The sequence below is a fragment of the Martes martes genome (genome assembly GCF_963455335.1).
Source record: "Martes martes genome assembly, chromosome: 2".
Lineage (NCBI taxonomy): Eukaryota > Metazoa > Chordata > Mammalia > Carnivora > Mustelidae > Martes > Martes martes.
The window spans coordinates 148,494,779-148,507,823 of NC_137889.1; the positions used below are offsets into that span (position 1 = coordinate 148,494,779).

General features: G+C 36.6%; 1 protein-coding gene across 6 annotated transcripts in view; it reads right to left on the bottom strand.

Moving 5' to 3' along the window:
• Positions 1-10,603, bottom strand: part of RAB28 (RAB28, member RAS oncogene family) — a 102,805-nt gene extending 92,202 nt beyond the window's left edge. For 5 of the 6 annotated variants that reach the window (XM_080797796.1, XM_080797793.1, XM_080797795.1 and 2 more), the window contains exons 1-2: positions 10,293-10,603; positions 5,616-5,712 (exon numbers count right to left, since the gene is read on the bottom strand). In XM_080797796.1, the coding sequence (XP_080653922.1) occupies positions 5,616-5,712; positions 10,293-10,367 (172 nt within the window). In that variant the 5' untranslated portion in view covers positions 10,368-10,603. The remainder of the gene's footprint in view (positions 1-5,615; positions 5,713-10,292) is intronic. The other variant, XM_080797798.1, reaches the window with a different exon arrangement.
• Between the last annotated feature and the right edge of the window lie 2,442 nt (positions 10,604-13,045).

The following is a 13,045-nucleotide window of genomic DNA, read 5'->3' on the forward strand; positions in this document are numbered from 1 at the left end:
CAGTTCCAAAGAATTCTAAGTCACATCGATAAACTGTGGACCTAATCTGCCTTTTTGTTTTTAAGATTTTTATTTATTTATTTAACCCTAATCTGCCTTTTATTCTTCATGTTCATATGGTCAGATATTTGGAACTGTGAAATAATATTGTCAAAAGAAATTATAACAGAGAATGTAGGTTTATACTTTTACCCCATTTCTGTAGAACCATATTTATGATTACTACCAAAATAAAAAAAGCTTTAATCCATAAACTGCTCAAAACTTTAAAAAAAAATTTTTCTTAAACAGAAAATAGGATGATAGAACACTTGTATGGGGGGTAAAAAAATATAATTTAAAAATAAAAATAGAACTTTATATATTAACCTACCCTACAGCACATAAATGAATTTTACTGTAAACTCTAAACTCTATAGGTTCTAATACTCACAGATTAACAATAGACTACAAAAATGGACCCAGAGTTTCATCTCAAATTAATGCACTTTTAAAATTTAAATGTCACCTATTTATATGCAATAGGAAACATAATTTTTAAAACCACATATTTTCAAATTTGATCTATAAAATATAAACACATATGACAGCCCTCTTCAGAACAGATACAGGATACATACCCAGTATATCACTAAATATTATGATGCATTTACTGTTCAAAGCATTCCCATTGAAACAAATCATAATATGTGCTTCAAAGCCTTCATAAAATGGTAGAACAAATCCTCCCCATACAAGCATTATAAAAGCATTTAAAAATATTAAAAAGCAAGCAGGATGCCTGGGTGGCTCAGTCCATTAAGCGGCTACCTTCAGCTTAGGTCATGATCCCAGTATCCTGGGATCAAGTCCCACATCAGGCTCTTTACTGAGCAGGGAGCCTGCTTCTCCCTCTGCCTCTGCCTGCCACTCTGCCTGCCTGTGCTCTCTCCCTCTCTGACAAATAAATAAATAAAATCTTTTTTTTTTTTAAGCACTAAAAAGCAATCTTTAAAATTCATCTATTTTGCAAAGTATTTGCCTGATACAAAAATTTATGAGATAAACTTTTCTCCCTTATGAATCCATAAACCCAAAAGTTAAAGACCATGTCCAATATACTTTCTAGTTTAACATTTCAAAGTATTTCTCCTAATGATGCAGTTTTCTCTAAAGAAGACAAAGTCTCAATTAGTATCTTCAAAATGAGCTCTCACACTAAAAAATGTACCTTCCTGAATGATTTGCAAATCAGAAAAAGTCAAAATAAAAACATAAGACACTGAAAAAAATCTTCTCACTTCAAAAACAATAATGAAAAAAGATTATAAAGACATGAATTTTGGGGGCACCTGGGTAGCTCAGTGAGTTAAGCCTCTGCCTTTGGCTGAGGTCATGACCTCAGCTGACCTCTGAGGTCATGATCCCAGGATCCTGGGATCGAGCCCCGAATCAGGCTCTCTGCTCAGCAGGGAGCCTGCTTCCTCCTCTCTCTCTCTGCCTGCCTCTCCGCCTACTTGTGATCTCTCTGTCAAATAAATAAATAAAATCTTAAAAAAAAAAAAAAGAAAGAAAGACAGACATGAATTTTTATGCCAATGCCAAACACTAAAATCAGAGAATGTTAGTCACATCATTCAACTGAAAAGCAAGTATAACAATGGATTAACCAGCCAAGCTTTACCCTTAACTCTAAGTTTTGTTGGGTTTGTATTACAATCTTTCCATTATTTTGAGGTAGGTCTGTTGCATCTGCCAACGTGCAAAGGATTTACATGAAGAACTTCCATTAGCATTAATGAGAGCTCCTGAAGTTTATCACCCGTCATCATTCCCACATACACACACTTTCAACACTCACAGAGTAATGACAAAAATGTTCTTAGAGTTCTGTGAAGATGAAAACCAAAATGCATGAACTAAATAAGACTTATCCAACAACTGGAATAAACCCATTTACTTAAAAATCTAAATTTTTCAAGTTTCAAAACTGAAGTCATTCTATGACACTGTCTCACACTAAGCAGGTGAGAAAGGACTAGCGGTCACTAGTAGTATGTTAAATCGCTTCAAGAAGCCCCTAGATAAACAGGCAGTACTCTATTCATTTTACTTGCAGACTCTTTACAGTCATTTGTTTATGTAAAAAAAAACAAACAAACAGTGCTTAACAATATTAACTTTATTCTGGTAAGATTGTAGGCAGCACTTCATACAAGGTATTTAATACCATTTTCTTCAAGGCCAATAAATCCTATCACTTAGCTTTGCACCAAGAAATATAAAGCTTTTCTGCCTTTAAATTCTGATAGTCAGATCCAATCTGAATTAGTTATTGTGAACACCTTAGCTACAAACTTTACGAACATGATATTCATGTTTCCAAATCCTCACTACATCATTTCAAGACTAAATCATATATTCAGTTGCCTCCCATCTGAGTTTATATTTATATTCATGTGTTGCAGGTATTTTTAAAATTCATACCTTTCTATATAAACACTATTGTTGTTGGCTTGTTTTTTTAATATACATATTGTGGTACCTCAGAAATAAAAATAGTTATGCGTTACTGATAATCGACAATGCTAGCCCCCCCAAAAAAAACCCACTTCTGCCATCATTATAGCTTCCACAAATGATACTCACTTCATATTTATTTCATATGTCTAGAAATATATTTTTAACTTCTACATGTGGATTTTAGGATTATTAACACATAAAAATAAAAATAAAAATAAAATTTCCCTATTTGGGAAACAATCACATAAAGATGGAATTCTAATCAATATTCACTTTAATTTCCCTAAATATAAATACATAAAGCTGCCATGTATATTTTCAAAGTGACATACCTAATAACCTATAAAAATAGTACTCAAATAATCAATACTGTAAATTTTTTTTTAAAAATCAAGAATATATCTGATATAAATTTCCTACTAATAAAGAACATTAAGGAGATTGTCAGCAATCTAATCTCAAGTGCAAAATGCTACAAAATTCCTGCTACCCAGTAAGAAATGACATGTAACCAGTGGAAAAAAATAAAGTAAATGAGGTGACAAAATACAGGTAAGCTGCTTTTGGTATGAATCAAAGCCACCAAGAGGATTCAACAGTGACCTTGTAAAAGTACACTTGGTGCCTTGGTTAACCTTACTTAAAGTGCTGCATAGTCAAGATGGAACTAAAAACACAAGTCTGCCCACTTCTTGCACTAAAGACTTAGAAATCCTTTTCACAGTAGAACGCTGTTTACTGGACTGTACCCACAAGCTTCCTGAAAGTATTTTGACTAAGGCTCTTAAGAAGCTCTATCAGCAAAATCTCTGACTAACAGATACACTATTTTAAGCAGTAAACTCTGCACAGTGGTTGCATCCAGACTATACAGCATACCGGAACATGAAATATACTAAAATGGATGAATATTTACAAAGTAATGACCTTGAAAACATGCATGAAGAGAATGTCAATAGATGGACAGGAGGTATTCACATCTAACAATCTGAATAGACAGAAGACTTACTAGAATATTTCACAAATATTAGATTCACCTAGTATGTTCTTTACTATAAATTCAATAATGCTGCCTGTAATGTTTTAGCAAATGATACAAATATTAGCCATCCTACATTTGACACTACAATGAATTAAAATTAAGTTTAAAATATGTAAAGGATATACTGTGAACCTTGTAATTTATTTACCTCATTTCTTAATGTATTTATTAATTATATAATATCAAGTTACATTAAAACAATTTTTTCCTACTGAAATTTCTAACATAATTTTGAGTTCATGAAGTAACATAAAACCAACTGCCTTTTAAAAAAGAAGAATTTTTTTCTGGAATTCTACCCATCAAAATAAAAATTTAATCAAGAATTCATTAAAATATACATTCATTAAGAGTATAAATTTCCTAATGTCATTTTTAATATAAGTACTTTCTAACTCTAAAATATTATACTATAAATTTTGATTTCAAAAATACCAAATATTTTTTACAAAGTGATAAAACTTTAAAATGGGTAGTATTGTACAACAGATCAGAAATCATCATATGTATATATCACCTATTATAAAATGTCCAAAACCAGTCCTAAGATATTTTTAATGATTGAATGTTGCTTGTTCCTGTATTTAAGGCTTTGAACTAAAAAAAAGTCAGAAAAACTAAGTAATATCAATGGTACAAAAAGCTGATGCTCTTGCTAGTTAGCATCAAAAATAATAATCAATAACTAGATATATGACGGTTCTCTATGTACAACTGGCATCTCTGAAAAAACTGTTGCAAAAAATAAGCTTTCAGCATGTATATTATACAACTTGTGTATATATTCTTCTAGTAATTGCTATAAATACTCTGAATGTAGCATTACCTATCCACACAAATGAGAATAATAAAAATAAAATGAGATTTTTCAGTTCTGAATACATTAAAAGGAAATACAAATGAAACAAAATATGCATATGTTTCTCATTGAGCCTCTTGCTGAACAATAACTTAGTAACAGAAAGCTGGAATTCTTTTCTCATATTCTATCTTTCAATTTATTTTTCATTGGTAGCTGAATACAGACAATCACAAAATATAATAGAGCATACTACTAGTGAGATAAGCAGAATACCTTCAATTACCAAGAGTTTTCTTTAGCTGCTCTAAAACTTTGATGGAGAGTTGTCTGACAGACTGGGTGTTTCAGAGGTTAACATGTTTCAATAATATTGGAATTTATTAAACCCCTTCCCACTATATCACTCACGCTCCAGTATATGAATCTGACACTACATTTGCAACCGTTTTTATTCAAATGTGTTTCCTCAGAGAGGAGAGAGATGGACTGGTTTAGAAAGTCAATCAAGATAAACTGCTTTTAATAAAATACTTTAAACATATAATTTAACCATCACAAATGAATGGACAGAGCATTTTAAAGCCCCAATTGTTCAGAAACTAACTTAAAACAGAAACCACTCTCTTTTTGTTATTATTTCCCTGTATTTCCCACAAAATGTGCTGCAACTGGCATCTAAATAGTTTCTCTGCATGGTGAACTGAAACATCTTGAATGCTCAAACTGTATTTTTATGAGTGCCTAGGGACCCTAAATTTTAGTGGTCTATTAAATGCCAGCAATTTCATGCTGCCTTGCATAAAACAGCATTCACATATTAGAGCACAGAAGTTCCATAGCTACATTATACTTCTGTTCCAACTTTCTCTTGAACAAAAAACTGAAGCAGAGGCTAATCAAAATAATATTTTAAAAAAATAATCCTTTCCAGTCTTTTCGCATTTAGTTTATACAAGATCTGTTTAAAATTGTATAACATTTGATTTTTTTCAACTTTTTAGAATTTTATAAGCAACTATTGTTTATTCTCGAAAAATGTGTGGAGTGGTCAAAAACAGCAGGAGAATGGGGGAATACATAAACTTTTCTCTCACACCCATGGACAATACGTCTTCATGGGAGATCCTGATGAAAGTTAACCTCCCTATGATAGATTTGCTAATTATATATATTTTCATGCAGAAAGAGCCCCCAAATTTATTTTACATATTTCTGCTATTATTGTAAGATATGTACAATTTTCTATGTCAAGATTTTTTAGTCTCTTACCTGGCAATGTTATCCTTCTCAAAAAGAAATCCAGTCCTATAGTTTGTTTGTACTGTTTCCCAAAAGTTTCTTGAGCAAAACACGTAGCTAAGGAGGTCTAAAAAAATTGATGCATAGAATATCAAAATTAATGTCTTTGTTTTAGAAATGTAAACAGAAAGTCATTACTAAACCTTATTAAGTAATCTTAGTATTTATACTACCATTAATCCAACCAACAACTTTAAGCAGTTCTAATCAGTTACAAAGCAAGGAGGGACTTAACACTCCACCAGGTAAATTTCACTTGCCAACAGCTATCAGTGGGGACAACAGACTAATAGGTTAGATCTCTTTAAATCCCCTGATAGTCAAGCTCCTTCTCCTTGCTGGAAATTAGAATTTGAGATTTATCAACAAGAAAATTAAAACAACATGACTAAAGATCTGAATCCTAAATATCCATATATATCAGTTCAATACAATTCTAAGTTTCATTTCTGAGGCTAAATACTCTGAATATTTGTGCTCTCAGACAACAATAAGTACTAATTAAAAGGAGGAAAGTCTGTTCATATAATTTTCCTTTACAAAAAAGTATCTTTAAATGTCTAATTTTTCTCTATATTGAAGATGTTAATGAAAATTATACCACAGAATGACTGAGATATTATTTATCCCTAAAATTCAGAAGTTGGTATTTTTAAGACTAAAATTAAGTGGGCAAAAATATTTTCCATCCAACAACCATAAAGATTAAGTCACAAGAATATTACAACCAGAATAGATATACATATTTCTACATATTTCTAAATAACAACTCGAAGTTGTATTCAAAACTCTGGAGTACCATTTCCTATCAAAGCAGAATAAAAACCATTCTGGAAACAACTGAAATAACTCAATAATTTAAAAGTTTCTCAAACATTTTAAATGCCCTATTTATTTGTAAACTTCACCAAAAAGAAAGGCAGCTTCACAAAGCTTTTATGCTCTTTAAGAAAGGCTACCAAAGTTAAGTGAAAATTGCCCTTTTTTATTTTAAATGTTAAAATTAGATATCAACTCCTAAAATAATGAAAGCTAAAATAAAATTCCCAAGACACCTTAGTATAATTAATTATAAGTGCAGCAATGCAAAAGGAAACTTGGCCAAATTTCAATTTCTTCAAACAAAAAGACCTAAAATTCTTTTTGACACAAGAACCTTATTTTTCACACAAGTGACAGTCTGCACACCCTAAGTCTAATTCATTTATTATTTAAATACTCAGCATTTGTAATAAATTTCTAAGATATGTGGTCAAATATTTATTGAACACCCTAAGAAAGATGTTCTGCTAGGCACTGAGAAATCAACTCACTACACTCAAATGAAAATTTGTTTGGCTTCCTAAAGCATGTAACAATAATATAAAAACTGAGAGCCTGGAATAAAAAAGGTAAGCATTCCTTTTTAAAACTTTGTTTTTCATTTATCTTTATTTACGCCATTGAGCGTGTTTAACTCAAAATCTCCTGTTAAGAGGTTCAGAGTTCCAGAGAAAAATAACTGCCACTATTTAACTATTACAGATATTTCAAAATGTTTAATACAGGGATGGTTGCTATACTTTTATAAGACAAAGAGAAACTCAAGACACATGTAACATTAGCATAGTGCCATTTAAGGAAATTTTGCACTTTCGTGTAAGCTTCTCAAAGTTCAGTATTTTTATATTAATGAATAGTTTTAAAAATTTTAAAAATTCGAAGGTTCTTTTCTTGGAAACAGGACTTCGAGATTCTGAAAGCCTTACCCTCACATTTTTGAGGCAAACATAAAGCTAGGATTTTTTGATTGGAATAAAGTAAAATCTGTCAAAAATACAGGCCCGTGAGAACATGAGAATATTAAAGTGTATTCTTACACCATCTCTGGACATACTATAAAAATTAAACAGAAAATCAACTGAATCAGTGGTAGGCACTTCCTCTTCAATTCTCTAGACTTTCTGCCTTCTTTCACACTTAATAATTTCTCTCAAGTCATTATATAAATACCCTTCTTAAACAATTATGAAGTGAACAATCATCTACCATATGTGAAACATCTTTTTGTGAAACATCTTTATCTGATTCTTTATATCGTTGTGTCTAGTGAGCTTCTGCTAACAATTTTTACCACACTACATTTAGTAATACCAAAAAAAAAAAAAAAAGACCAAGAAAAAATATTTTGCCTCAAAAAAATCTTAAGAAATATGTAATAAAATCAAAAGTATGAATCAAAACAGAAAGAACTAGAAACACATGTTACTAGGAGGAGCAGCTAAATTTCTCCTGGAGAAATTATTAGTGATTATATCAATACTCTATTGCTTCCATCAATGTGTATTTAAATGCCATGAGTTAAAACTGACAAGAAAAACTAATGCTAGAAAAAATAGCCAGGAGTTCAATCAGGATACAAATAAGAATGAAAGTGATGCTGACTTCATAAAAGGATAGTAAAGGAAACAGAATGGGAATGTTGGTAGCTGCCAATAACTTGAGAGCAGAATAGGGCATGAAGAAGAAAAAAGCTTGATATACAAATATTGAAATAAAGGTTAGGTTTCTGATGTTTGTATCTGAAAATCTCTGGCAGAAAATGCCTTTATAGTTTTAAAAGAGTTTAGTCAAGATGATAAAGACTAAGTCAAACACCATAAACAGTTACCACTCTTACCCTTTTAAGCAGAATGATAGTCCTAACTCAACAATATGGAAGGGAAAAAATCATGTCTTGTCCTACACTAGAAAGAATTTTAGACAGAGATGAAAAATTGTAATTATTCACACTAAATTAGCAACAAGAAGAAAAAACGGCAGGCTAAATAAAAAACCCAGATAAAAAATTATGAACAAAATTCAACTAATACGTGTATGAAACTAACTGATAAATATTGGAAGAAAAGTAAAAAATTTAAAGAATTATGAAAGACCACAAGGTAACTGGCAATTTTTGTCTCTTTTAACAAGTGTTTTAGTGCTACAGATTGTCATTATAATTTTAAACAGGAAATGAATTCAGTTATGAGTTGACCATAAAAGGATTTAGGAAATGAAAAATTAGAAGGTATTCAAAAGAACACTGAATAATAAGAAAACTAAACAAATATACCTCAAAATTTTATTGAATAAGAGTGTTAGAAACAATGCTGATTTATTTAAAACAATTGAAACATTCGAAAAGTTTCTTCCCAAAAATCTTTTAAAGGTAATCAGAGCATATTAGGTTGTTTTTCCTCAGCAATAAAAATCAGTAACAAAGTATCACCGGAAAGGCAAGAAAGAAATTAACAGAATGCTCCAAATTTTGCACATAAAGGACAACTCTCCCAGGTGCCCTAGGAACTCAAATCTCAGAACCAAAGACTGGAGCAGCTCCGCAGGGCCAACTGCCAGGGAAGATGCAAAGAGCAGTCGTCACCAGAGAAACCAGGGTCCAAGTTACACCAGTAAAGGGGAATCATGAGCCGGAAACTGGTAACAATAACAACCTGCGTTTCTGAAGACCCTGGCTGGGAAAAGGGAGGGAAGAAGAAAGGAGACAGACTTTAGCAATAGTCCCAGAAACAGTGTTGGCGCCTTGGACAGAAGCGACAGGTGTGAAGACACCCCGGGCAGAGGCTCCTCACTTTATTTGGGGGGTGGTTACACACTGTTTTGAGATCCCATGGACCCTCCCCAAAGAGCAAGCACCAAGAGATGATTCTTCGGGAGCTCCACAACCCAGAGTTAAAAACGTCAGCCTGAAGAGGTAAGGGTACTGGCCGTCGGATATTCTCAAGCACTCAGTCTCATTTATTCCATCAACCGTCACCGGAGACTAGACTCTAAGCAAGGATCCCCTCGGCCACGATAGCAACTGTACTCTCAGCATCAGCCTAAATTAAGCGCTCAATAGATACTTGCTGAATGAGTGCTTGTGTTGACAGGTGCTGTGCTTGGAGGGAGCAGTGATGAACAGGTATGATGCTATGAAACAGCAGCCAGTGTTTATTGAGTGCACACCATGTTCTGAAAGCTTTATGTGGATTTTCACACTGAATGTGTATTTGCACACTTCACCCTCTGAGGAGACCCCTATCAATAGCCACCTTACCGATGAAGCACAAATAGGGAGGCAATTTTGCCCTCCAGTGTCCCGACCAGTAAGTGATGGGGCAGGGCTCACCCAGGGAATCTGATTCCAGAGCCACGTTCTTGGGAGTGCAGTGTAGGTACGTGAAACCGTAAGGCGGCCGGCGGTGCGGGGATGGGGGGGCAGAGAGGGCTAGCGGGGGGTGGGGGGGGGCAAAGTGTGACCTGGACTAAAGTGAAAAGAGCAGATTTTTGCCAGTTCTCAGAGGCAAGAAGCTGGAAAGCTTCCCACGAGGGCGATGCTGGCTCGACTCTTGAAGAAGTAGGAGTTCGCGCAGGCAAGGAGCTGGAAAGTGATTTTTTTTTCTTTTTCTTTTTCTTTTTTTTTTTTTTTAATTTAAGGAGAGCTGGACGGCTCTCGTCAGCCTTCACCCAGCGCCTACTTCGTGTCTGGCCCCAGGCCACGATCAGACGGGCCCCGGCCCTTGGGATAACGAAGGGACGCCGAGCGGCGGGGAGGAGGCTGGGGTTTGCAGGGGCCGCGCCGGGGTTCCTGCAGGCCGGGGACGGCGGGCCCGCTGGAGGACTGACCTTCCCGGAGGTGCCGTCCCCCAGCACGACGATTTTCAGTTGGCGGTCCTGGCTCTCCTCCTCAGAGTCCGACATGGTGTCCCGGGAACCAGGCCCGCTCCCCCACCCCCACCCCGAGGTAGAGGGAGGAAGGGTAAAAGGGGGTCTCCGGGGGCGGGGGAGAGGAGGAAGGGCGGCAGTGGGGGCAGAACCCCCCGCCCCGAAGTCTCAGCGGCCGCTGGACGTAACTAGGCTGAATCACTCGCCGGGCGCCATCTTGCCCACCTCCCCTCCCCTGCGCGCCGCCCCGCCCCCCACGCGCTACGTCTGTCGCGCGCCCCCTCCTCTGCGCCAACCCCCGCGGACGCGAGCCTCTCTAGCAAACCGGCCCATTTCCGGGCCTGGGACGGGGGAGGCGTTTGAACTGAGCAGGCGAGACGGGCACTACTCTCGCACAGGCAGCTGTGAAGAAGAAAAACAAACTGTATCATTCAAACCCGGTAAAAAATGGGAACCGAGTAACATTCAGGCGTTCTATCATATTCCCGTGTGTCCATCACCCCCTGTGAAGGTGCCTGAAGCGAATGGTTTAACCCGAGGCGGGGGCGTAGTCGCCTGGGCAGCGCGCCTCGGTTGCCATGGAAGCCGGGAGTTGGAGGAGAGGCGGTGGGGCGGGGCCTGTCTGCGGGCGCCCGGGAAGCCGGTGGACTGCGCAGCCCACTGAGTCTGGCCCTCCACCCGGAGCTGGTACGGGCGCCGGGCTTCGCGGCCTGGGAGGAGCGTGGGCGCGGCGGAGGCTGCCGAGGACCGTTCTGCCCGCGGGGAAGCGCCCGTAGGGGCCTTCAGTTGAACAGAGTTCTGGCGCTGCCTCTTGTTTTGACTTCTGAAACCATGGGTTCCCTGGACAGAACAACAGAATCTGATGGTTCATTCATCAAGCAAGGAACCTAGAGCAGCAGTTCTCAAAGTGTGGTCCGGGGAACCCTGGGGGACGCCAATAAAGTCATTATTTTCATAATACAAACACCTTTTTTTTTTTTGCCTTTTTCGTGTTCATTCTCTCACGAGTTTAAGTGATTCAGGGGATGCATGATGTATATGATGGCATTACTCTGGCAGTTAAGGAATCACGTGCTTGTTTGTGCCAAACATTTTAGTATTAATTTCAAAGCAGTAATGATAATAATGAACAATGTTTATGAACAACTCTTTGAGGTCTACAGTAATTTCTTAAGAGTGTAGAGAGGCCCTGAGCCCAAAAAGTGTTAAGAATTGCTGTACTGTCTCAGTCCAGTAGAGTAGGTAAAAGATGTCACAGAAAATTTCAATAGAGATAAATTCTATAATAATAATGCCAACCTACTATGCTTGCCTCATTGTTAATTATTTTACAGGAATGATCATGGTTCATTCCTCATGAGAACTCTATAAAGTAGGTAGAATTATCTCACTTTACAGATGCATAAGGTTAAGGCACAGAAAGCTTAGGTCAGAGTCAGTGGTCCTGGAAAGAATTCAGAAAGTAGAATGGGAAAGCAGTACAGTTTTAAGAAATGCCCAGTCCTAGAGGGAGCACTGGAGTTCTAATCACAGACCTGTGCTTACTAGATGTGTGACCTTGAACCACAGTTACATCCATAAAATAGAGGTACCACCTCCTTCATAAAGTTGAAAATTAAATGAAGTACTCAATGTAAAATAACAGCACAATGCCAGGCATATACTACTAACACTCAATATTAACAGGTGTAATTATCCTCTTCATCATCATCAGTAGATATGGTCCATATTGGAGCATCACTGCTTCCTTGCCATGTTACCTTAGGTTTCTTATGTAGATTACATTTAATTATACATTAGTCGTTCAGTCTTCTCCTCACGTATTATACATTAATGATATGCCCCTTGCATATAAGCATGTATATATTATGCTTGCCAGCAGAGCCCCTATGTATTATTGTGCATTAATGATATAGCCCCTGCATATAAGCATGTACATACAATTATTAATCTTGCATAAGACATTAAGTTAACCTAATATCCAGTAATACTTAAACTGGAATGCACTTCACTTATCCAAAAAAACCTTGATCAGCAAACCTCAAGAAACCAGCAATCCTTACACAAATGTGTACTACTTCTCACTCTGGGCCCATAACGCATTGGGGGGGGGTCCTATATTAAAACTATACTTGGCATCAGATTCTTACTTTAGGGCCTTGTAACTCTTTACTCCTACCTACAATCCTTTCAAATGGAACATCTACATGGACTGATGACTAATCAGCCCATGATCACACAAAATTGTGGTGTCATGCATTTAGTGTCTTCATTTTTAGAGGGGAAAGCAGTATCACTCAGCCATAAAGTTCTCAACATGTAGAGCCTGGTTTCTTCATCTGTAGGTAGGATTAGTCCCCAACAGTAGCTACCCAGTTAGTATTAGTTCCCAGTACTTTCCCTACTCCCAAACACCACCACTAACAACTTCCTACATTACCAAGTTTTTAATGAGTATCAGTAGAAAAAGTACCTGAAAGGGTTTTGCAAAGTTCTTTATAAATATTGATTTGAGGAATCTGTTTCCAATGAAGACAGATTTAACCCCTTCTTGTCTGTGAAGGGAGTTAATGTTGCAGAAATTTGCTTTTCCATTCATCCTTAATGGAAATAGTTGTATAACCCAGTTCTGACCAATGAGACATAAGAGGATGTCCTTTGGGAGACATCTGGAAAAGATTTTCCTCCCTGATTAAAAAGGAAGGAAGGGCACC